At 36.3% G+C, this 27,434-nt stretch overlaps 1 protein-coding gene across 5 annotated transcripts in view; it reads left to right on the top strand.

Annotated features, from left to right (window-relative positions):
* The window catches only part of LOC5567743 (protein spire), a 581,954-nt gene that overhangs the window by 427,490 nt on the left and 127,030 nt on the right, over positions 1-27,434 (top strand). For 3 of the 5 annotated variants that reach the window (XM_021846470.1, XM_021846472.1, XM_021846471.1), the window contains one exon: positions 11,380-11,439. The exons of the other annotated variants lie outside the window; for them this stretch is intronic. In XM_021846470.1, the coding sequence (XP_021702162.1) occupies positions 11,380-11,439 (60 nt within the window). The remainder of the gene's footprint in view (positions 1-11,379; positions 11,440-27,434) is intronic. 5 annotated transcript variants of the gene reach the window in all.

A 27,434-nucleotide genomic window follows, 5' to 3' on the forward strand; every position in this document is an offset into this window, starting at 1 on the left:
TTTATTGCCTGGTGCATGTCGTCCCAAGTACCCCAGATCCCAGCGCATGCGGGAGGCGAATATTCAAGTTCGATCCCATCGATTGCCCTCGACAAATAGGCGCAACCAGGATAGATTTATGCGAAACTAGTTTTGACTTGTTCAACTCGTAGCGCCCGGGGGTTCCCTCTGGAGTTGTATCCATCCACTGGAGATTTCTTGGCGATCAAACAGGTTCCCAAGTTCGATTGCGGGTGTGGTAGGGTTTGATAAATCCGATACTCAAGCTCGGACCAGGCGGTGAACAAATTAATCATAATGAAAGCAGTTGACAGTTTGCTATTAATTTAATAAATTGTATTACAGCGCCGATCGTGTGTATTTACGTATATATGATTTGCAGCACTACTGCTGGGATAAACGGAAACCGTGTTCGACAACTGTGGAAAGCTCGTTTGATGCATGGGCTTATTGGTTCCAATTGGACCAGTTGGGCAGAATAGTTATTGGAAGAACACAGAAGCTTGCGATTTGCATGCACAAGACGTAGTACATTGCCTTGTAGAAACGTCCGGGAATGTAGAATTCTACATGAAATGTGTTCATTGAATTCTATTCTAATTTTGGGTGAAACATCAAATTTCATAGTTCGTGAGATTTGCTTTTTATAAAACAAAATGCTGGGGAATAAGAAGGTGAATCTCATACTAGGTACCCGACCAGTGGATTACAACAGAGTGGTAACAGCTTTTGTTACTCAGTTGCACACTCAATCTGTTCGGTAAAAATAACTGGGTTTTTGAACTACCGAAAAAGTCAGTAAACTAAAAAATAATGTCAAAAATCGAAAAACAGAGATTTTCTACTGAAATTTTGCAGAGAGCTTTCTTTTTATGTCATATTTCGATAAAAAATAAAACATGGTTAAATTAGCTTTTCAATTACGCGTGCCGTCAGTTTTCATTTTACTGACTTTTTCGGTAATTCCAAAACCCAGTAAACTTTTACCAACCCCAGTAATTTAATCTAAGTGTGTAGCGCGTTTTCCCTAACAAAATGTGTTCTGATTTTAGCTGATTAGTAGTTAAAATATCAAAAATCATAACACAAGTGAAATAACAAGACTTCGTTTTAGGATTAATGTTCCATAGATTACTGTTAAAACTGCTTCAGCAATTAACTTTCCCTAATTCCTAAGATTTCGCTTACTTTGATCAATATCAATACATGTGTATTCAATTTTGAATTCAATTTTAAATGACTTTCCATACAATAATTTCGGTTGTTCCAGCAAAAATCTCTTTTTTCTCTTCCATATAAAATTCGGTTTATGGTGCATATATCTTAATCAACGCTTTTTTATGAATATTTTGTATGAAACTCTTTCAGTACTTTCAATTTTGCACATTTTTGCCGAAGGCACCAAAGAGTTATCTCGATTATTTTTCAAGTTATGGACAATTTTCGGTTAAAAAACGGCTCCATCCCATTACCCCGAACGTCATTACCCCGAACGCCACTACCCCGAAAGCCATTACCCCGAATGGATCATTACCCCGAACGCCACTACCCGGAATGAGCCATTACCCCGAATAGTATGAGATACAGTACAGTATCTTGTTTTGCGTGCAAAAATGCGTCTCTAATGAAGGCTGGAATTTAATGGCACGTACAATTCGTCGGTAAAATGTTCATCATATATTTTCCCTTCTTTTATATGTCAGCTATTCTTTCGAAATATCTTGATGGCAACTATATTCTTCTCATTCTTTCTGAGACAGTGCCTGTTTATCAGCTCAGTGGGCACCTTCGGAATTCAAGGGTTCATTCACAAATTTCATTTCGCCAACAATTGCCATTTTTAACACCTACCCACCCCCTCGTACTTTTTTTGTATGGAAATTCTACATATTGGGAATGGGCTGTAACATTTTGAGGACAACCACCCACAAACTTTTTTGCTCCCTTCAGCGTTACGAAATTTGTGAATGGGCTTTAATAAAATAAACCTTATATTGACTGAAAGGAGTTCGAATCCATAACCATCAATATGGTGTTGCTTAACAGATGCGTAATCACCGGTATTTGGACTTGTTGGTGGTGTTCATATTTCAATTTTGTTTTTGAACAAATATTTTTCTTTCTTATGAATATAGGTTGTGTCATAGCATCACGTTGTTACAGTGATCATTCACGTCATAGTTTGTCAATGTTTGCAGATTTCACCAGAAATTTGCCCTTTTTTTAAATAGGTTGCCCTTTCACGTTTTTGTTGGATAAGCTAGTCACTAATGTTTTCATATAGAACAGCTTTTTACAAAGGAATATATCTTGAAGGCGTTCACTAAAGTGATTCCTGCTATAATTCTAATCGGAAATTTTCCCTTTCTTTTATCTTCTTGTATTAAAACAGACAAGTCTCTTATGGATTTACTCACCACTTTTCGGCCATCATCATTTCTTCATTATCTTGGTTATCTCACAGAAATTTAAATTAATGATCCCACAAATCAACAAAAGTTCTTACTCAAGCATCAATCAGAGGCCGCCGATTTTTCCGACATGTACAATTGTACAAGTGCGATAGCGGAACGGTCGTCTATTAGGTTGGTTTTTAGGCGGGTTCCATAGAACAACACTTGCAGCGACTATCTCAGAATGAACTTCCATTACCATCGTTTACGAAACAAAATCTTTAAGAAGATCTTAATCTTAATGCCCGACACCTATAAAAATGAGTAAAGGAAGTGGCTACCGACGTCTAATAAGAGACTTTACTACATCCTAATTTTGTACATATTATAGCTATCCGTCTCATAATAAATTCACGCTTCTTTTCGAAATAGGCTGTTCTTCAGAGCATTGCAATGTGGCTGTGTGAATCTTCCCAAAATTAGAGGACAAAACTTAGTATGTAAAAATTATTTGCTGAACAACTAGCTGCTTTTTTATCTTCTAATATTAGAAAAATACATTTTTGAGCCAAACTCGTGAAATACTCAAAAGGAATCGTACAATTATCTCCCCACTCTCTAACTAGAATATGTCTCAAAATGTTATCCATTCGGGGTAATGGCGTTCGGGATAGTGACCCATTCGGGGTAGTGACGTTCGGGGTAATGACCCATTCGGGGTAATGGCCTTCGGGGCAATGGCGTTCGGGGTAGTGGCATTCGGGGTAGTGGCGTTCGGGGTAGTGTCATAGAATCTAAAAAACATATTATTTTCAATTTTTTTATCAATCTTTCCAAACAAAAAACGTCCTCACAGTTTTGTTACCATAAGCAGAGAAAGAAATACATTCGCCTCTCCACATCTCGATATCGAAGGGACCATCGAGATAGGGAGAGATCGAGACAAAGAACATTTTTTTAATGAATACTAGATTGAAAAACACTCCGTTGCCAAGAAAGTAATACACAAACAGACGTCATTTTGCGCTCCTAATTTGTTTTGAATCCCAAAACTTTGGTCTAGTAACCTTCGATATTGGTCATATCGACATACGGAAAGAAATCGAGATATGGGGATATCGAGATAAGGACGATATCGAGATATGGAGAGTAAAAATGTATGCAGACTGAAGGGACTTATGAAATCATCGACATAGGGAGAGATATCGAGATGTAGAACATCGAGATGTGGAGAGTCGACTGTAATCTTTCTTATGGCGACAAAAGATTGAAAATCCGTTTGCGCCTTTCCGAGATGTCGGCATTATAAAACAACCATTTTTTCGAAGAAAATTTCTGATAACTCTGTAACCATAAGAGATAGAACAGTAGTTTCTTCGGCAAAAAGTTGCGCAATCAAAGGTTCTAAATGTGCTCGGAACAAAGTTTTTTCGAGAAATTATCGTACGAAAAGTTATCAAGAAAAAACTGATTTTTCAGTATCAGTACCAGTAACTCGCGAACCATAAGAGATAGAAATTTGGGTTCTTCAGCAAAGTTGCTCCAAATTGGTTGTTCTAAAACATTGTAGTAAAGTTCTAGAGGCGCTTCGTTACTAAGAAGTTGTTTCACAACAAGGATACCGATGGCGAGCCGTAGCGCCGAGCAGCACATGAGACGAGTCTCCTCGGGAGCACATCACCTAGCGCGCGCTTTTAAAATATTCGTGAGCCTCCTGCTAGCGCAGCACACTGCGATTCCGATGAGCTGAGAGACGACTTGGCTGGAGCCTCGTTAGTACATTTATGTATTCCTGAGAAATATGTAACTCTAATGGAGAACGAAGAGTCAGCAATCAAGTTTCTCCATTCGTTTGCTCTGTGACATGGAAACGCTTAATCGTCTATAAAATCATCGGTGAACCTTAACATTTATTCAAAAAGTGAAAAAATGTAGAATTTCAACGCGGCGCAGTAGGAGTGACAGAAAATGTATTGGTCAACCGTCAAAATCTGACACGCCGCGTTGCCGCTCACATCATTCTAGCTCAGCGTTTAAGAATTCCATGTAACGATATTGAATGAACCATTTACGCATGCAAACATCGATCATCAAATTATAGAATAAAAAGTAAATTTTGATATCCGTTTTAGGAGAATATTTTAAACACCATGTAGTTTTGTTTCAGTATGGTACCATGAATCGATGCAAGAGTGAAGACAGGGAGACTCAAGGTGGTGATACTTTTATAACATGCCAATTTTGAAAACTTTTACTGATGTGCATCATATAGAAATCCATTGGACTTGTTCTTCGATTTTAGCTTTAGGTTATTTGAAACAAAATTGAAGTAGTGACTTGTTGTTTCCTCGGTAGTTCTTTTTGTCATTATTTAACATCATGCAGCCGGCCGTGAATCGCAAGTCAGTCCCATAGCGTTAGCGTTAGCGTAGTTACGGTATACTTCGTTGATTGGATACTAGTTGGATAACTCGTTTTCTGTACGAATATTAAAACAAAATTCAGAGGATTGCAGCATGTTCAAATCTTAATGAAACTTCCACAATTTACTTTTCACTACGATATCTTTCTGAGAAAAAATATAAAGATATTCAAAACATGGTTCATTTTTGTGTTACACGATGTGGAAATTTGTAGTGGGACTGATATGCGATTACTTTTCATAATGGAACTATCTGACTTGCTGTTTTTTCCTTTTTTTTTTGTCGAACAAATTTTATTATGTCATTAGGGCAGCTGAAAGAGCCTTGGAAGATATGTTGAAAACTGAACTCAACTCAATTTTGACGAAAATGCAGATGGGACTGACTTGCGATTCAAGGCGTTATGAAAAGATTCTCAACCAGCGGGTTTTGGACACACAGCCCTCAGCTTGATGTTGCTGAATAGCAATACGTTTACCGCCTCGGCTATTTTAGCCATGGTTGTTGTAGTAATTGTTAAATATTCTTTCATGAGGAGGTGATGTTACACACTTACAAATGCATTTAAAGAAAAACGAGGGATAAAACACGACCAGTGTATTTTTTGATCTAGACGTTCGTTTAGCTAAGTCGCACTTCGGTTAAATTTTTCATAAATTGTGCGTTTTTTCATTTTTGCTGTGTAAACACAAAAAAAAATTTTTTTCTACTATGAATTTAAAAATAAAGTTATTTTATGGAAATACTTGACCGTGCTGGCTCAATTATGATCAAAAAAGGCTGATGACGAATTCCATGTCAAATCGGCCAGTCACAGAACTCGACCATCTTCGTTTTGCAGTATACTTTGCACATGTTTTTGGAATGGTAAGTTAAGTGTTTCCCATAGATAAATCGATCATTTCGACTCATGCATAACTTTTGATAATGGCCTATGAGTTTTTGCACGCAATTTATTTCAAAAATTCTAGTTCCGAAGTAGGTGGTTTTAGAGAAAAGTGTTCTATGGAGAAGTTGTAGTAAGCCGTTTGGGCTACATGAAAAAATATACACTGACACATATTTTATGGAAATTTAAAAGTAAAACTTAAGTTTTAAATTACTTACTAATTCCATTTTCAATCCTTTTTGAATACTTACCATATAATCTTGATAGGGAACAGATGTTTGAGACAAAGTTTCATGATGAAAAAAGTTTTAGTCAAATAGTTATTCTCAGACCAAATTTTGTTTGATTTTCAAAATTTGGTTTTTTTGGTCAAAATAATGTGCTTTTCAATACGTTTTGATGAAATTATTCTTAATTATAATGGCTATCATTATCACTTCTGATGAAGTAGCCATTTTCAAGTTATATCAAGTGTAGTGCAAAAATGTATTTTTTAAAGAATATAATAGTCCATTTTCATTAGTTATTTGCGTTTTTCATTAGGAACAATTGGTTTTGAGAACATACCCAAGTAACACAACTTGTTTTATAAGTGAATAAAATACTTGATTCATACACATTGGTATGTTTTGTGATGACTATGGATAACTTTATTTTGTACACTTATATCACCGAAACAGCGCAAAAAATGGCGGCTTATAAAACATCTTTCATGTCATAGAAGATGTTTCCCAATACATCATTAGAACACACAATTATGTCTTAAAGATGTATTACATAGCATCACTAATACTTGCTTGTGATATTGAAGCAAAGAAGATGTATTGTTTAACAAACTACATCTATTTTTGTTTTGATAGCATCAGTTCGAAACAAAATAAAAATAATGAAAGCGAATGTTTTTTTTTCTCTTCACGAATTGCTGATGGTGATTTTTAACTTTTCTTCTGTTGATTCCCAATAGTGTACTCAAACTGTGTGCGGCTCCAGATTTATTGTGAAATGCACAATTTTATTGATTGTTAATTCATGCGCCTCAATGAAATGGAAAAACAAAACAAGCTATCCTAAAAATATGTGTGCCATCATAGAATTTTTCAGCGGATCAATTCCCAATGTCAGAAACACAATATGGTGTCTTCCTCACGAAGCCTGCAGTGCCGTCAAAAAATGTTAGGATGTTTATCGATTAAATATTCTAAACTATTCTATGAAAATCATGTTACTAAGTAACATCCACATTAATATCAATCTAAACTACCCTGAATAACAAATTACTTGTGGATAATCACAATGTGTTTATTGCGCTCACTTCTCAAATCAACATTCGGACAGCATAAATCAAACGACTTTATATACTGTGCCGTGGCAATTTTTTGGACCGTCAATGTTGCCCCCGGCAAATTTTTACTTTGCATTCGTACGTGCCACGTTGCAACTGAAGCGCTTGTATACACCCGATTCTGTTTTTGCACGGGGGATGCGTACCGTGCAAAAAAAGTTTTCAGTTCAAAATTTCAAAAACCGTGTAAAAAAAGTAACACCATTTCTCGACGTTTCATGTAAAAATAAGGTTTTGGCAAAAAAATTTGTATGGAAACTTTTTTTGCACGGCCGTGTAAAAAAAATCCGTGCAAAAACAGAATCGGGTGCAGTTTGTTTGAACAACGTATTTAAGACGTAAAAATAACATGCATAAATCTCAAACCATCAAGTTGGCTCAGGTGTTCATAATGCGCTACTGACGATTTACTTAATAGCATCTCATATTCAAGAAAGGTAATGAAGTCATATACTTGTATAATCAACGTATTCAATACGCATCAGAAACATATGTTTTTTGATTGAACGTTGTGAGGCAACTTGTAATCATCAAACCTTACAATGACTGTATTTCACCACAAGATGTTTTTCAATAGGATTATAATACTGTTGTAACACATCATATGTCAATTTCGAATAGCATCGAATGCAATTGCTGTAGCTCAGCTGTGATGACGATGGACTTCAAAGAATAACAGAGCATGTGCTACTGTATAGAATGCTTGCATTTATATTGGTGAACAATCTCGGCTCCACTATGTATTACTTGGTGGTGTAGTGATAAGGTGTTGACTTCTGAATCCAAAGGTCACGTGTTCGAGACCGGGAGAAATTGTTTTTTTTATTTTTTCATCAAATTTTTGTGGCATCGTATGTTTGATTGTAAAAGTGTGGAAAAGTCGTGCGAAGTGCTTAGATAGCCTCCACTTTGATAGGTGTAAAATGGTTTTTAAAGTTTATACCAGCTGAAAATTGTCTTTTTGTCACCTTAGAAATTAAGATTCATTTTGATCGTCATAAGGGAGTGGGTTAGAAAGGCCCGGGTCAATATGAAAAACTTGCCTGATGTTAATGCATCTTCATGGTGTTTGAATGTTATTGAAAACTAGTTCAAAATACTTTTTAGTGCATACTTTTTGATAACGTAAACATGTGCGGTTTAAATCTTATAAAAGTTATATTAACGTTCATGAAGCTATAATAATACCTAGACCGTTTGTTTTATTTCTAATTCATGATCTTGCATGACATGTTTTTCGAATACTGTACTATAGCTCATATATAACACAAGATGGTATATAATACTCAAATAGAGCTTCAATATAACAATATATCGTTTATGCTGCACAAAAAGATGTATTGGGTGTTACTTGGGTAAGCCATATTTCCCTGCAGTGACTTATTTTCTTGGTGGAGAACCGCGAATTACTAATGGAAATCATCTATTTGAATAATAACACAGCGTAACAAAAATGACATTTTTGCGTGTCTCAAGGATCAAATTATGTGTCTCTAGTGGATTTGGGGCTGCTGAATCTGATGCCGTTCTCAGAAATGTTCCAGCACGTCACAATTTTTAGCAACAGGTCGCCAAAGTTGCATAAAACCCTGTTTTATTGGTGTTTACATAACAATTAAACAATGATTTATCAAAATTTTTTGGGATCTAATCCACCAAACATGCAAAATATGACTTAAGATTTCATTTAAGATATTATTTGGTTGAAATTGCACGGTTAAATTAAGATTAAATCGATTTTTTCAACATGCTTACAGTCTCTATTATGAAGATGGTGCATATTGACATGATCAAGTATGAATATATCTTAGACTCTTCCCCGGTGCTTCTGTACTTTGAAATAAGAACCTTATCATTGGTGGTCATTTTAAATATTATTATATCAATTGACCTGAATGACCGCAAAATGGTTAAAAGGAAGTTAATGAAAAAAAGTCGAGAAATGGAGATATAATTTTCCGGTAAACGGTCCTTCCGGGTAATGGTTTTCCGGTAAATGATTCATTCCGTTAAATGGTTTTCCGGTAAATGGTCTTCCGGTAAATGGCATTCCGGGTAATGGTTTTCTGGGTAATGTCGGAGAACCTCAGAGCCTGCTTCTCAGCTTAGTGTTCTTATGAGCACTTCCACAGCTATTACCTGAGAGCTTTCTTTGCCAGAGTTGCCATTTTCGCATTTGTATATCGTGTGGCACGTACGATGATACTCTATGCCCAGGGAAGTCAAGAAAATTTCCATTACGAAAAGATCCTGGACCGACCGGGATTCGAACCCAGACACCTTCAGCATGGCTTTGCTTTGTAGCCGCGGACTCTGACTAATTGGCTATGGAAGGCCCCCCAAATTCCTATAAAAAATAATATAAGTGAATTTTTAATAGATTTTGAACATCCAAACAATATAAATTTTTTCGATCAGAATAGATATAATAAGGAAAAACTTCAAGATGAAATTTTAACACGATTCGATTAGAATCAACCTGACTTCATGATTATATCATTTATGACAAAAAGGATACGCATACAAAAATTACGTACAATATGTCTCAATGTGCTAGATATATCGCTTATCAGTAAAACAAGTTTTTACTGTTATTACTAGAAGTTTTTGCTTATTCGACGACTGAAAATCCGACGTATTTGAAAACTTTTTTTCATTAAAATAATTTCGGTACCACAAGCATTTGTAGAGTGAATTTTCACAACAAAATCTTTTTCTACCTATTGAAACATTTATTGAGATGTTTGGTGATCCAATCCGCACGGTTATTTAATTAATGACATGATTACGCGTGGTAAAGATGGCTAAATTATGGGTGAAATTATGAAAAAAAAATCCACGTGCTCGGCTGCGATTCAAACCCAGGACACCTGTATGCTAGACGAGCACTTTACCAACTAAGCTACCAAGCCACTTCAAGTATTTACAGCTGATTGAAATTAGAGTAGAAATTCGATCAAGAAAACATATTTCAGCGAATTTTGTTGAATTCTTCCAGGCATTAATTTCCATTCAATTACTCCAAAGAATCACTAGACATTGTTCCACACAAAATTCTCCGGATTTTCAGCAATTCCAACAAGAATCTTCAGGATAATTGTTATAGAATTTCGTCAAAATTTATCCAGATATTCCTTTAGTAACTCATCCCATGATCCATTGATAATTTTTTTTTTAAATTGTTACAATGTTTACCCAAAGTTATTCGATATTTTCTTAGAATTGAATCCAAATATTAATACTATTTTTTATTTCATATTGTCTCAACAGCTGTTCCTGTAGATTTTCTCTAAATTTCTGCCATAGTTATTGAAGGAACTCCTTATTAAAAATTTCTAGATAGAAGATGAAACGATAAAAATATTCTAGTATTGTCTTCGAAAAAAATCCTAAATATTTCTTGCGTAAACTTTTCAAAAGAATATGCTGCCGTGAATCGCAAGTCAGTCCCATCTGTAAAAAGTAGGCATTGAGAAAACGGGCTGTGAAGTTTCCAAACTCGTTTTCCATACGAATATTAAAAAAAATCCAGAGCATTGGAACATGTTCAGATCTTAATGAAACCTTCACAATTTGCCTTTCACTATGACATCTTCCCGAGAAAAATATAAAGATGATTAAAACACGGTTCATTTTTGTGTTACACGGTGCGGAAATCTGTAGTGGGACTGATATGCGGTTACTTTTCATTATGGGACAATTTGACTTGCTGGTTTTCCCTTTTTTTCGAATAAATAATATTAACTTATCAGTGCAGCTAAACGAGCATTGGAAGATATGTTGAAAACTGAACTCAACTCAATTTTGACAAAAATGCAGATGGGACTGACTTGCGATCCACGACAGTATGTGACAATGTAAGATTTTCTCCTTTCTCGCTTTCTCTTTCGATTATAACAGTGCAATGCTAAAGCTTTTGGAAAATTGTTTAAATAGAATGTAAACTAAGAGCGCCTCTCAATGTTAGATAGGTTCTCTTGAAAAGTGACACGAGATTTCTCTATGGATGCTTTCGCGAAAATTTTGTAAAGATTTCTCCAATGGTTAATTTTGCCATTCTTTCGAAAATTACTCCAGATATCACTTCCCAGCTCAATATTGAGAGTAATTCAAATAGTTGAATTCACCTTAGCGCGCTAGAATACCAGGGTTCAGTATCTTTAACTTCCGTACAAAACACTGCACAATCTACATTTTCGTACCACTGCCCTTAATCCACTTGTCGCATGACCCGTCTCCATCTCGTGTCATCATCCGTCATTTTCATTATCACAGCTCCCACAGCTCATACGTATCATATTTTACTTTCTTTTGTTCTGTTTGCATTTGTAGGCGTCGCGTCTATGCTTTCCATCGTTTTCCCAATGTCATCACATCATGTCATCAACATCTGTAAGTAGACGTCCGCATCTCGTTGTGCTGTCTGGTGTTGTCCGTTCCTCTATCTGTATCTATGCGTTGTGGTTGTCGCTCGTTGGTGTCTTTTGTCTAAGTCATTTCTGTTCGTCCCTTTCAATTTTCGTGAAAAACATCTTCATGTGGTGGGAATAGTGCACCTGCATAATTTTCTCACTCGAGCACTCGTGCTGTTTGTTTGCTCAGGTGACTACCGGCCCAGCATCACCGAGTGAAGGCACATCATAATGGGAACGTGTTTGTAGGTGTTTTCGCATTCATGACCCGTTTCGCTCATTTGATGTTGTGTGTTCTCTATCCCCGTATCGAGCCATACTGACCTTGTTGCGCAATTTATGAAAGCACGGCGCACAATGGGATTATTTCAGAAAAGAAACTAGCACGATAGTCTTATAATGGGCAAAATAAAGCATCATAGTATTGAAAAGTTGTCCAATGAAGAAATTAGTATATATTTTATTTAAAAAGTCCTGTCACTGCTACAATATTGTTCAATTCTATGTTGTAGAAGTTTTGAGTAAAAATATGAATTGTGAAAATATCATCAATTTTGTGGAACTTTTTGTTTTAATATTTAGCGATTTAGTCATGGAAAAGTCTGAAAAACGGATTTTTAGGTTATGTTAGGTTAGGTTATGTGCTCCTTGAAAACTGAAGTCGAAAAGAACCTTTTGAAAATATCCTACATCGATGCAGTGAAACACCATCAAAGATCCCTTAAGAAGTTTTGGTCGTCTAATTCCTCAAATAACCCCATTGTGGCGGCGCTCCGGCCGGAACGAGTGATCTTGTTCGCTGGGTCGATGGGTGATGCTGCGCTCTCATTCCCATGAAGCTTCTCAAAAGGGAGACTTTCTCGAACTAGGGTACATTACTCAAAACAATGCCGCCGAAGGCCGAGCCTACATTCATGATCCGTAATTCACGGGTTACCTATTTTCAGTATGTACATTATTCATCGATGCTATGTCGTGCCATAGCATCATTCAAGCTGACACCACTGAGAGTGATTGGAAGATGAGCAATGATGCTGGGTCTTGGCTCTAAACCTACACCTTTGTATTGAACAACGCCTTCAACAGTAGCTCTTCCAATCACTTGTTGTTTGCCGTAACCAATTGATCACATTGTCGTCATCAGTCATCGGTATTGCGCTACAGCTTCAAAGAACAGCTACCGTTTACAAGTTTGTTTTTTTTTTTCTCATTTCCCCTAAATACCACCCGTTAAAAGGAAGCAAATCACTCTCAGATGCGCAACTCTACTCTCTGCGCTGCTACTCTTCAACTATCAGTTTTTCACGTTCCGGCAAGTTATGGTACATACACAGTAGAGCTTACATACCAACCTCTCGGCTGCCAGAGGAAAGCACAGCTATAGCCATACCTATCACTACTATACGGCGGGTCGTAATCGTCTTCGTAACACAGAAGAAGCTGTAAAAAAGATTAATTAATGCTTCGACTTCCACTTTCTTGGATAAGCAATTCTACTACCTCTTAATGCGCACAGTCAGTGATGCTCATGGATGGTGCTTTTCCAGTTTAACTTACAAGTGCAAAATAAATAAATGTTTGCGAGGCATACCTCCCTGGGAGGATTATGCTACGTGCTTCTTTTCCGCCCTGGGAAAATACTTCTCTTGCGCTACTACCGTTTTGATTCATATTACGCACACTTAAGGACTCAGGGAAATATAACCCAGCATAGAGCATACAAAATAAATCATTCTGTATGATTCCTTAGCACTTTCGAGCGTCGGAAGCCCTTTACTTCCGAACGGTGGGTGAAGAATACGCTTCCGCAACTTCAATAATTTTAAATAAATCAAAATGTGTGGCCTTTTCATGATTCTTATTCCGGACGCTTCCTCACTTTTGCCTCATATTCCAGACACTTTGAATCGAATTCCGGACAGCTCATGACAATCATTAATGGAACAGTCAAATCATCAATCGAAATCGTTAAACCGCCAAAGAGACATCTAAGGTAGTTGGGCATTATAAATTTTCAAAGATATTTATGGAAAAAGTTTACTAAAACGAGCCTTGAAATTGAGAACTTTTGAACAGCAAAAGTTGAAACATTTCGCTTGAAATGTTTCCCATACAAAGTAGAGTGTCTGGAATTTGAAGCTGTCCGTAATATGAATCAAAACGGTACACTGTCATTCATATATTGAATGCGCGCAAACACACCGGTCGTGATGGAATTAGATACGATTGTTCCAAGGAAAACTATGCGCTGAATTTTAAGTATCATTGCACACATAGTAGGGGTATCACATTATTAGTTACATATATATTCACTGCAACGAGTTAAGTTTGTAGAAGTAATATTCTAGAGGTGAATTTTTCAAAGGAAACCATCTGAATTTCAGCCAGCCAGCCTAAAATTGAGATGTAATTGAACGTAACATCAAAAATCAATTTGGATCAATTTGGTAGGGTCTGAAGCCTTGGATCTGCTTACCATCAATTCTTTTCTAAACCTTATCATTGATTAAACTGTAAAGTTATAAGATGTTACGTCAATTTCAAAAGTGACTGGTCCAATTCAAATCTGTCTGTATGTCACGAATTGTATTGAGAACGAGTCATCGGATTTTCTAAATTATTTAACTATTGTGTTCTACTGTCATACATGTGTTCTGATGTGTGAATTGAATACTTGATGTGGAAAGAGCATTTAAAAAAGTGAACAGAACCAATAATAAATAAGTCAACTTTAATGGACTCTTTTCACAGTAGCAAATATATAACAATTTTTTATTGTGTTCCTAACAATAACTGATAACGTGCTTCTAATTTCTACTTTCCAGCCGGTCAAGAAACTTGTTTGACAGAAGCATTCAGTTCCACCTCCTTCCGACTGTTGCGCATCCTTCTCGCCCTTTGTATGAACGCAAGAAATTTACTGGAAGACTGGAATCACTCTTAGCTGCCCTTATGCTAAATGGTATACTAAAATCCGTTTCTCCAAGTTTCAAATTCTTACAAATGAAATAAATTACAATGCACTTCAGCCCATCATCAGTGCAATCATCACATAACCAGAAAGGTGCAATTGCGATAAACCCTATCTCGATCCAAGATTTTGCGTAATAGCTTGTACTTTGGTACGCTTCCTGAATAAATTGTTTGCCCTCTCGCGTCGGTTCTTGTTGTTTGCACTTTAGCAGATAGTTCAGCAAAAAAAACAATTACGACAACCTACCACGAGATCGCCTTCATTCACCGTTCCAAGCTGAGCAAGACTATACATCACACGACGATACATCACACACCGGGAATTGCAGAAAATTGAATTTCTATGTTTCCCTCCATTCCTTATCGCAGTGTTATCCCAGAGTTTATCAACTACCGTCTGTAGGTCAGTGGGTAGTCACTGCGTTGTGTGCAGCTTCCCCATATAATTGGGGAGGGTGGTCATTTGTTGGACAGCTCCGACAAAACATTGCGTAAATGTTATGTTTAACTTAAGACGTAATAGTAGTTTACGCAAGTTTCTGAATGAAGATTTTTTCAACACGAGTCATACATTTAAACCAAAAATTGTGGTTTACAACGAGTCGCGTACAACTTTTGTTTTTTCCAAATTTTAAAAAAGATCACTTGAGGGTATCAGAAATCATGCATGGATGCATTCACCATTATTTTGCAATTTCTGAAAAATGTTGTGCAATGATTCATTACACAATTCAAAACAGTTGCATACTAAAAAGGAAAGCGTTCAGTGATTACGCAACTGATTTTAGTTTCGTAATGACCAGTGGCGCGGGAAGTGGTTAGGCCAGGTAGGACATGTTCTACTCACGAAAACACCTGGGTAGGACAGTCAAAGGATTGCCCTACCCACGATTCAAAAAGATATACATACAAAGGATATCCAATTTTTTTTAATATGAATGATAACTAAAGATGATCCAATGAATAATCTTTAAAACAGGACTGGTAGTAGGTTTCATTTTAGAGCCTTGGTCTCTTTTTCAATGCAAGTTTCTAAAAAGTCTCTATTTTTCATGGAAGGTCTCTAAAGTACTTATGTTAACAAAAAAGTATATTTTTCCTTATTTTGATTGCATTGAATTTTGATGCAACATTGTACATGCTCTAAAGAAACCTTCAGACTCTATATCGGGTTCAACAGGCTATTCAAGCACTTCTTCCCAGATTCCCCGAGGGAACTTCAATTATCATAGTGATTTTATTTAGAATACTTTCAGGGTCTCTGCAGGGATCTCTCCAGAAATTCTTCAAAAGATTTCTTCACGCATTCTTCCAGAAATTCTTCCAGCGATTTTTCAAAGGAAGGTTAGAAGAATTTTCTCAAGGAAATCCTTGAGAACCCTAAAGCTACTACTTCCAAAGCTATTTCCTCAGGTATTAATTTTGTAGTGTTTTGTTTCAATAGAATTTGCTCCAGATGTTTTTTTATACTAATCCTTCAATCGAATTCTCCAGTAGTTATTCTAGGAGATCTTCTAATGATTTCTACAGTATTTTTTCCGGGGAATCAAACAAAGATTTATTCCAGAGTGTTTGAAAAAATAGCCTGAGAGTTTTTTTTTTTCAAGAAATCCTGCGAGAATACCTTTGTCTGTTGATGTCTATTCCTTCAAAAATTCAGCCACGTTTCCTCCCAGACATCCAAAATTTTGGAAAAAAAAGTCTTTGAATAGTTATTATTTTCTTGAAAAATGTCTCAAATAATGTTTGGAGGAATTCAGATGATTTATGAAATAATCTTTAGATAAATTCAATTTCTGCAGTTCTCCTTGGGAAAATCAAGGCGGCATTCTTAAGGTATCCTAAACATAATTTCTTGGAGAAATTCTCTAGCAAAATTCGTGGAGAAATTCCTTGGGAAATAATCACAAAATGAATTCATTTAGAAGTTTCTGGAGTAATATCTGATCATTTGGGCAAATACCTGAATATATTTCTAATGAAATTACTAGAAAAAATCATGAACAAAAAACACATGCAGTGATTATTGTCGCAATGTCAAGAGAAATTCTCAATATAGTCTCTGATCTTAGAAAAATGTATGTTCTGATGCTATGAAGAATCAAGCTCTTATTTCATGACGTTTTTTAGTCCCTGTTTAGTATTTTCTCAGCCTCTTTTTAATTCCTTTAAGGTTTTTTTTTCTAGCAAGAGGTCTATAACTTCGTACTTTAAGGCACTCAGTCGCTACCAGCCCTGTAAAGACAAAAAACTTTATTACACGCAAAAAAATGTTGCGGTTGAAATTACCATTTCAGAGGGTTAAATTGAACACAATGTACCCACTATTTTCAGTAGCCTACATAACGATGTTATTGCAAACATTAATGTTGTTAGTTTTACTATGTTAGGTTTTTGACCGTTCGTCGTATATTTACTATGTTCTCAATAATCGACCTCGATGTGTTTTACTACAAAAAATACTCAAATTAACAAAAATAGCATAAAATGGTATTTTTACGGTATATACGTAGTATATTTGACAATGTTTTGTAATATTTTTACTGTGACATGCTTGTTCGTAGTTGGCTGATGCTCTAATTGTTGAAACAGAAACCAAATAGGGTCCTAAAGGCCTGCCCCAATTATAATGTCAAACGCTTAATTTTAGGCCCAAAAACACATGTTTACTCAATTTTTTAATGTTTTTTTTGTTTAAGTTCAAAAAACATTTGTTTTAGATTTTGTCACACTTCTTGGCTTAAACTCAAATTTTGGGTGTATTTTGCTTTCCGTGTCTCTTTCGAAATGTCAGATAGGATCAACCCCAGTGTTAAAACTATAAGCCCTGTGGTGTTTTTGTCGATTAAGCGAACGTCAAACAGCTTAGCTTAGCTTAGCTTAGCTTAGACTGACTACACATATCAATGGTTGCTATTCCGTGATTGACCGGAGTCAGTGAAAATGCACAAAGAATCAACTAGAAGATCGGCTGGGATTGGCCATAATCTTCTTCAGTGTGCATAATTCAGTGCCTCTATTTATACATGGTCAATAACGGCGCCGGCCACGTCCTTGCAGTCAGGTGGGATTGGGGGAAGGAATGTTAGTGTGTAACCTTTGCTATTTGGAGACCGTGTTTGCCTCTGCATCTCCACAAAGGTTACTGGGAGGGATGTTTGTTAATGGGAAGGATCGTTGGGTCACAGGATTCACTTTGATAAGCGATTAGACCATGATAAATAATTATTGGTGAGATATAAACATGCTTATATGTAAATATTATTTTTTCATTTGATATGAACAATATCTATGTAGAGAAAAATTATGCCGACACTTGACGTGACGAACCTTTCAAAGTTTGTTGAATAAAGTGAACCTTTCGCAAGTCTACACTCGTAGTGTCGAACCATTCAAAGTTTTTTTTTAATTACAAAAATAAAGGTAAAAGAAAAAGGTGTTTTGAAAAAAAAAAATTAGACATTAATAATTTATGAATCAGAATTTATGTCGACACTCACAGTGACGAACCTTTCATAGTTTGTTGAAAAATCATATTTACGTCTCACCGTTGTAACGATTAAAGGTGCAGTCATACATATTTTATAGATTAGAAATAGTAGCATGAAACGAGCTCACCAATTGATCCGTCATCCTTGAGCAGCAACAATCCACTTTCAGCTTCACTCATTTGATCGGCTATATAAAAGCACTCAGAGAAAATAGGCGCACGACCCGAGAGGGAAAACAACTGACGACTGCTCGGGCTTTCTTGCTGCACTGCCCAGGAGCAAGTGTCAACTTCGAAAGATCAAAAAGAACTAATCGAACGCGCCACTTTTTCACTTTACCCGACCGATCGCGCGACATGTTTGATCCTGCCCTCATCGCCGGCCCCCGTAGGAGCAAGCGTCAAGGTCGAAGGATCAAACATAACTAAACGATCACGCCACTTTTTCACTTTCACTCGACCGACGCGCGACATGTTTGATCCTGCCCTCATCGCCGGCCCCCGTAGGAGCAAGCGTCAAGGTCGAAGGATCAAACATAACTAAACGATCACGCCACTTTTTCACTTTCACTCGACCGACGCGCGACATGTTTGATCCTGCTTTCATCGCCGGCCCCCGTAGGAGCAAGCGTCAAGGTCGAAGGATCAAACACAACTAAACGATCACGCCACTTTTTCACTTTCACTCGACCGACGCGCGACATGTTTGATCCTGCTTTCATCGCCGGCCCCCGTAGGAGCAAGCGTCAAGGTCGAAGGATCAAACACAACTAAACGATCACGCCACTTTTTCACTTTCACTCGACCGACGCGCGACATGTTTGATCCTGCTTTCATCGCCGGCCCCCGTAGGAGCAAGCGTCAAGGTCGAAGGATCAAACATAACTCCCTGTGGTGTTTTTGTCGATTAAGCGAACGTCAAACATGATCAAAAGTGTCAAGGTTCATTTAAGGACCCAATTTTTAAATTAAAGTTTAAATATGATGTAGCCGTTATTTGAGCGGGAAAAATTGCTAAAATAGTTGCAGTAACATGCTCTTTCGTGTCATTAAATAAAAACAAGATTTCATGGAACATTTTAGGACCCAATTTCATTCCAATATACATAAGTATAGGAAGAATTCCAAATTTGGTTTCGATTTCAACAACTAGAGCATCAACTTACTTTGAAGGATAAAAGTTTAATGTGTGTCCAATCATTCTTTATTTAAATGACACAGAAATTTGATTTGATAATGCGTGGTATATTTTTAAAGCTCCTTGTTTGCTTTGGTTCTGGTGTCGGACGGGATCTCGTTCCTCTCCAACGACACATTCCTAATGTGACCGTACATTATGGTATGCCCTATGGAATAACAGAAAATAATTGTTGTGAATTACGAATTTGCCAGATAAGCCAAAATTTACCTTGTTGTACCTAAGCTTCAATGTGAATGGTACTTCGTGATGAATTTTAAAACAAAAATCCGTTTTTTGAGGCTGCAGATTGACATGTCCGGAAATGATGTCCTGGGGAGAACGTTTCGAGGTACTGATTTAATTCCGCATGACTGTTGAATTCTTTGAGAGACAGAGAAGAATTTACCAGTTTGGTTCAGGGAAACCAGTACAAGTGCCTTTGGGATTCCAGTATTGATATCTTTGATCCATCATCGAAATCAGTTCGTCCGATTTTTAATTGTGATCCACACCTGGAATTCTAACATAGACCAGAACAGCTTTATAGGATGGAGATTGCATTGAATAAAAAAGATTAAATAGGTTTTTGTCCGGGTAATGGTTTCCTTCATTCTTTTGATTAGATATGTTGGCAAAATTTGATGTTTGAATTTTCATATACAATATTTTCAAAAATTTAGAGATATAAAAATAATTATACAATTTACTATGCAAGCGAAGTTTGTTATTCAAATGATATTTTATGTTAGTTGATAATTTTGTCAGAACAAAAAAAAATACTACGATAGTGTATTTTGTCATTAACTAATTATTTATTTTTATTCAACGAGTTTCCAGGTTAATCGATCTGTATAAATAAAAATGGAATGGTTTTGTATGCCACGAAATAGCTTGAGAACGGGCAATCGGATTTGAAAAATTATTTCATAGTTTTGTTCCAAAAGTGTTCCGACGTGTGTGTGAATACAAAAATGACAGAACATTGAACGGAAAAGTTGAAAAATGAACGGAACTGCCATTTCCATTTTAAACGGACCGTATCATGGCATTTCTAGGGGACGAAATGTAGTACTAGAAGCGTACTGTTTAGATACCAGGACCTGGGATCGAATCCCATCCCCGAGATAATCACTTAAAATTTCACTGACGACTTCCGGGAAAAAAAGCCGTTGGTCCCGAGATAAACTAGCCCAGGGCTAAAAATCTCGTTAATAAAGATAAAAAAAACTTCTTCCCGCTTAGTGTTTCTGATGATGTCTCAATGTTGTTTGCTTTCCCCTAAATTAAATCTCTTTTCAAAGTGGTGCAATCCATACGCAGAGATTCCCTTGCTCGCAAGAAATGTCTTGCTTTCATGGGAAAAATCTGCAAAGCTACAATTACGTAATTGTCATCGGAAGACGACAAATGGGCTGCCAGTAGTGTGATGTCCCGCGTTGCTCAACCCAGTCCAACATCAGTTACTACAAGCTATTAGAAGAAAAGCGACACAAATTGCTGACGTTCACGAAATGTATGCGCTAAAATGAGCAAACTAATGGCCAAGCTTGGCTCGGTGCCGCTTCCGGCAGTGGCTAAATGCCATTTCTTGGCTTCGGTTTCTTCAACTTGAACTTGAAAAGGGTCAAAAGAAAACAGTTTTTATCTCTTCCTTTCTCAAATTTATGGGTTCTACGTCGAATGACTTTCGGGTGGAAATGTAGATGATACATAAAGCTTTTTGCATAATTCGAATTGTGGATCGCCTTTGAAAGGGCAGTTCACATTAGTGACGGTATAAAATTCTTGCTGGCGATTCAAGTTCAGGACCAACCTGGAAGACATCTGCCAAAATTGGTTCAACAACCTCATTTCGCCTTCGTTTTGCTGCTTTGCGTTTAAAACACGCAGCCAACAACTAACAACGGCACAAGCTAATAACAATATTCATAATTTACTGTTTTACACAGTAAAGGTAACACAAGGTGCCCGGTTTGCGGTGTCCGGAATGTGCCAAACCGTCACGCGACTTGTAGTGCCGGCGATGTTTTCTGAAATCTTAACTTTTTGCCAACTCATGTCAGAAACTAACATCGAGGGTGCACAGTGGCCCAAAGCTAATCAAAAGTCAAAAAAATAATCCTTTCACTGTTTTTCTTCCTTGCTTTTTAGTATTGAATGCTAACTCCTAAAATTTTTAGACCGATTGGTATACATTCCGATTTTTACATCAAAAGAATTGTAGAAAAAATTTTCTCTATCTGAACTTTATAACTTTGCGAATATTGTTCCTTCCAAACCGCTGTTTATATATAAAAACTCAAACAAATCTGGCTTAATCGTTTGCCTTAATTCTTTGTTTTGAGGGTATTTGAATACATCAACAAATGTACAATTCGGAACTTCATCTAAAATTAAGCATTTTTTTCCAAATTTGTTCTAAGTAACAATCCGAAGTTGATATTGATCTTTAAACTTAGTGAGGGATTCCACGGAGGCATGCAAGTCGATTCTGATCGACCATTTCAAAAATATCTGAAACTTTGCACAGTTTTTCAGTTCCATCTAAATCGTCATTTTCCGATATCAAATCTTCAAGTTGAGTCACGACTAACTTTTCAAAAGGGTGTATGTGAAAATGGTTCAAAAATATTAATCATTTATCATTTTGTTTACTACTACTGAAGAGTACGAATTAACGGCATCAGAGCTCAGCGAGCAATATAATAACGCGAAAACGATCCAAGGAACCCAAAAATTTCACTGTTTCATTCCATTGTCAGAAAATAAAATTAAAGCAAAACTATACTCGAACTGTACTGATAATGATGCAAAAGTGTTCGATATTGTAAAAAAATGGAATAACAATAAATAAATAAATAAGTATTAATAAAATGTTTTCATGATTTCATAACGCATACCCAAATCCAAAACTTTTAAAGTTTATATATAACATTTAGAAACTCTTCGATCATACTCTAAAAAAAATATCCTGGTAAAAAAAAAATTTATTTTCGTGTAATCTGTTAATTCATTTTAATTTATACATATATACATATACATATAATATTTATACATATACATAATATTTATACATATACATAATATTTATACACATAATATACATAATACTAATGAATACATGAAAACGACTTGTTTAATTCACGCAAGGCCCTTAACAATAAAATCAGCAACAAACTGCGGTTCCCGTAATAATTTGCACCGAAAAAAAAAATTTTTTTTCTACTAAATGTGAAAATTGTGACATGTTTGAAATGTCATAACTTTTTTGTTTATTGGTTTACCATCACCAAATTTTTATGGTAGATAGCTAATATAATGGACCGTTTTCCCTCAAAAAATTACGTTGGTATTACGATAGGGTTTTGAGATATTTGAGTTTTTGTGTCAAAAATTATGTTTTTTAATGCAAAAAAAAAAATTTTTTTACTGTGTGTATTTTTTTTTTTTGGAATCTTTATTTAGATGTCTAACTTTGTTTCTTTAGTTGTCTAACAATCGAACGAACCGTTTTTGCTGTGCAGCTTTTTGAATATTTTTGAACCATTTTTACATACACCCTTTTGAAAAGTTAGTCGTGACTCAACTTGAAGATTTGATATCGGAAAATGACGATTTAGATGGAACTGGAAAACTGTGCAAAGTTTCAGCTCAATAGAAAAAAATGAATTAAAAAATTTACCAAATTTTGGTGCTGTTGCTTGGAATCACTCTAGTGAATAAAATATGTTTCTTTTTTATTTGAAACCAATCTGCCAAACATACCTAAAATGTCAAATTTTTATTTCAGCATAAATTTCAACTATCATATTATTTTTATCTATGAACTAGGGGTTTTAAACGATTTGCCCAAGATTTGTTCTTTTGGTCAACTTTTGTATGGCGTGCAGCCACTGCGTGGTGAAAAGGAGTGGTTTCCCCCCCTTTTTGAGAAAGCATAAAGAATACGGCTTAATTATCGCACGCGGCACGAGGTCTGCAACCACCCATCGCATCGCATGCATGTTCGACATCTTTGTCATCGTCGTTATTAGACTCGGGCAGGGCTCCACGGAGTTCAACGGTGCCAAGATGGCAGATCTTTTGATTATGTTCCCGAATGTAGGAACATGGGAAACATGGTATGGAGAAGCCATTTACGATTTTGATACGTGCAATAAGGTAGTGAAAATTATGTTCCGTGTTTCGTTGGGGTACCCAAGGTGTGCGTGCACTAATAAATATGTTGCAGTGACTTTCCGAGAGTGTTGGAATTGTTGAGTCGCATTAAGGAAAGATATACAAATACATATTTTTCAAACAATTTGGAAGAAATATTTTCGATAGCATTGATAAAATTAGATTTCACTTTATTAATGTTAGTTGAGTAACTTTCTATTCTATTCTGTTCTAAGTGCTTTATTAATGTTAGTTGAGTAACTGTCCACTATATCATGTTAGATATGAATCGATTGGCATAATGGTCATTTGGCATAACGTCATTTCGAATAACGGTCATTTGGCATACTGGTTGAAGCCAAGGATTACTTAAAGGTGGTAGGTCATTTGACATTTAATCGTTTGGCATAAAGTTAGTCGTTTGGCATAATGGTCGTTTGGCATAATGAGTCTGAAACCAACGATTTCTTAGGATGACATTCGTTTTTCTTTTCTATTTAATCTCTCTGACGACATTAGGCTTATTTTGGAGTCATAAATATTTCTTAAGGTTCAAAATTAATCGGCATTTATGTGGTTCAATTGTCAATTGTATTACAAAGCCATGCTAAAACATAAGTTTTTCTCAAATTGTGGGTATTGAGGGTAATTATGACAAAGTCTTACAATTTTTTGAAAACCGTCCAATTTTGGCTCGGCGCAAAAAACGAATGTTCATAAATCGGACAGGCAATGTATTCATGTAGTTCGATACAGTCTGATGCTTCTTCTTTGTTTTATCGACCATGAACTTTTATATGGCTGTATGTTCATAATAATTTCTAACATTTAGTGTTTTTTAAGTAATTTAGCTCATTTGGAATGATAAGAAGCGCCATAAAAAAATAACGGATAGCATAACCTATGCACCAGAGGGTGATAAACTATGATGCCAAATTGTCAACTTTCCCTTGGAACTTTTTCTTGACAATGTGGCAACAATGTTGTGCTTTCTCGCAGTCAGCAATTTTTCACCGTCATTTCCCATTTAGTGCCAACACGAATAACCATGTCTGATCCGCGTGACCTGGTCCCGTTTGGTTGATCGCTTCTTTAAAAGACAGTACCTGTCGGAACAGTATAGGCACTAAAACACGCAGCATCGATGTTGCGCCCTTGTGCCCTTCCTCACATCTCCATTATCGATACTCACTGAAGCATGCAATTGTCGTATTTCTGCATCCTTTGCCATTCTCCCCAAGCCAAAGGCAACATAATTTAGGTAGGCACCTCTCACACGCACCATCGTATCGTATCGTGGCGTAAATTCGCGGTCATCCACGCCGAACCAATCCAGCCAAGAATATCCCCTTGGGCTGGTAATTAACGCCACTCTTAAGATCACTTTTTCATGTAGAAACCTTCGAGCGAATCACTCTGACACAGTTTCCTGGCAGCGGCAGTGACTTCAGCAGCAGCATCATTTATAGACTTTATGCACTTTATGCAGATAGGACGGCAAATGGCATGACCGAGCGATTTTTCTTTGCGAGGACCGTCTGCGGCTTCAGCTGATCTTTTGACAGTCATTAATTCTCCACGGTAAAGGGATCGCAGGCTATAAGTCGAATCCGCGAGGTGCACTTGCACTTGAACGTCGCTGTTCGCCCGCGTCTGATACGGTCGAAGAAAGGAAAAACCGCGAAGTGGCCGCGACAGACATGGAAAATCAAGCAGCCACAGCCGAGACGGCCAGCTCTCTTACAGTTCCGTGCAAAAGTTTGGGGTCGCCACATAAAAACATAAAAAGTGTTGTATCCGTATGACAGTATCATATTATGACACGTATAATTGGAATTTAAAAAAAAAATTCGAAAGTCAATGTACTGATCTTACTTTGTAGATATTCTGACAAACTTTTTTATTCTAATTTTGTTTACTAAATTTTGGCTCGAAGTTGTGACGTTTGTGAAGAATACACTGAAAAAATATAGCTAATTTTCTCAGCTTTGGATCAAATAAAATTTTAAAACAGGCATTAGAACCGTCTCATAATCTTTGAAAAGGACTTGAAAATTTTGGCGAAAAAATCTGAGTTTAGGTTCATATCTTGGTATGATGTATGTATCGTGTCAAAGTTTGGGATCAACTGAGATTCATACAAATTAGTTTGGCAATATCTCTGACATTGTTCAACCGATTCTAACAGTCTTTGAGTAGCTCAAACGTGAATAATGAGGCGTATATTGGCACGATATACCATAATGAGGGGAAGACCCAATATTTTGCACGCTGATCGTTTCAATGGCTTCGAATAGTTTTCAGATTTCTCTGTCAAAATTTTGCAAGCGTTTTTCAAAAATTATGAAACCTACTTGTTCAAAATTTTGGTAATTCGAAAGCTAAGAAAATATGTCATGTTTTTTTGTATACTTTTTTTTCAAATGTAATAACTTAAAGTAAAATTTAATTAAACAAAATACAATAAATGTTTTGCCAAACCTCCTACGAAACAAGATTAACTCATTGTCTTTTGAATGAGCATCAGAGAGTTTTAATTAGTAATTAGACGAGTAATCCCTGAGATGAGGACGAAGCACTTTTGATTGTTTTATAGAGGGTGAAACCAAACTTTTACGCGGCAGTGTATATGGTGGATAGTGAGTATCGTGCGCCTTGTGTCGGCGCGGGGAGATTTCTGGGTCAACGGAACAGGTCTGCCGCACAAATCGAGAAGTAGCCACACCGTAGGCCCAAATGCAATCAATGCAGACATGTCGGGTGCATAACAGGACAGCCGACAACAACGGCGGGACATGTCTGTCTTCGAATTGTAGGCACTTGTGCAGTGATTGAACATGAGTGAAATTTCCTTTTTTTGGCGGGTAACTTTTGCCGAAGAGTAATTGACTAGGCTGCAGGCGGGAGCTTTCTGCATGACGGGAAATGGTTTGCTGAAAATGAAATGTAATGCAATTCAGATAAAATTTACAAATAGTATAAGAAGCAAGAATACTTGTTCCAGTATTTATTATCCTGTATTAGTATAATTTTGAACTTCCCATTCATTTCTTATATCTAGGTGCTCTGTGTTTGGCAACACTATTATCCTAACTTGGAAAAGTAAATAAGACTTTTATCATTGTTTTGTTTAAAACATTTTATATTTCGTTTGCTGTATCAGTCCACTGTCTTGAAAGTCTCTATTTTAGGCAAAATTGTATTTAAAGTAACTTTTTCCCTTATTTTTCTTGCAGTGAATTTTGCTTCAAGAAGTTCTAGATATACCTTCAGAAAGTATTACGCGATTTTTTCACAGGTTCTTCATGAATTTCTTTTCATATTCCTCGAGGAAACACTTAAAGAATTCTTCTAGTGATTTATACAAAGATCTTTTAAGGTATAGGGGAAGTGGTGGAAAAATGAACAGGGGTGGTAAAATGAACACCTTGGATTTAACCAAGAAAAAACAAATTTCAATTAATTTTTATTACGCATGGACGATTTAGAGCACACATCGTAGTGTTCGGGTTAATACGGAAGTCGATTGAGGTGAAAATATCAATGAAAACTAAGATTTTAGAAAACCACGTTTGAAATTTAGAACTGACGTAATTTTTAGCTCGGAAGTCTAAAGATTTTTCAGTAAGGTGAATTTCGTTATGATATGAAGTCAAATTTGTTACTTTTATATTTCTTTTTGAATGGGTTACAATCCTTGATGGATATATTTTTGGATACGCAATGAAAATTTTCAAAAATATTTGTTTTACTCATGTTTTTAGCATGATGTTCATTTTACCACCAACAGCTGTTCATTTTACCTACATAGTGCAGGTAAAATGAACATTTGCATCGATTTTTGCTAGCAATAAAAATATGTGCAAATTTAGCTATTTTAGTCTGAATTCGTATCGCTGCTATAAATAACATCCTTAATTCTGATATTGTACGATAGAACTATACAAATTCCTCGTTTTTCTATCAGAAACAAGATGATATCCTTAAGGTGCTCATTTTACCACCCCTTCCCCTACTTCTGGGATCTCCTGAAATGGTTCTATTGATTCCACCACCCAACAATCTGCCAGCGTTTTTCTAATGATGGTTAGAAGATATTTTTCGTAATTTGCTCCAGGAAATCCATAAGCACTTGACTATTTTGATTTCCCCAGTTGTAACTATAGAAGATCTG

The sequence above is a fragment of the Aedes aegypti genome, chromosome 2 (genome assembly GCF_002204515.2).
Source record: "Aedes aegypti strain LVP_AGWG chromosome 2, AaegL5.0 Primary Assembly, whole genome shotgun sequence".
In the NCBI taxonomy this organism is placed as follows: Eukaryota; Metazoa; Arthropoda; class Insecta; order Diptera; family Culicidae; genus Aedes; species Aedes aegypti.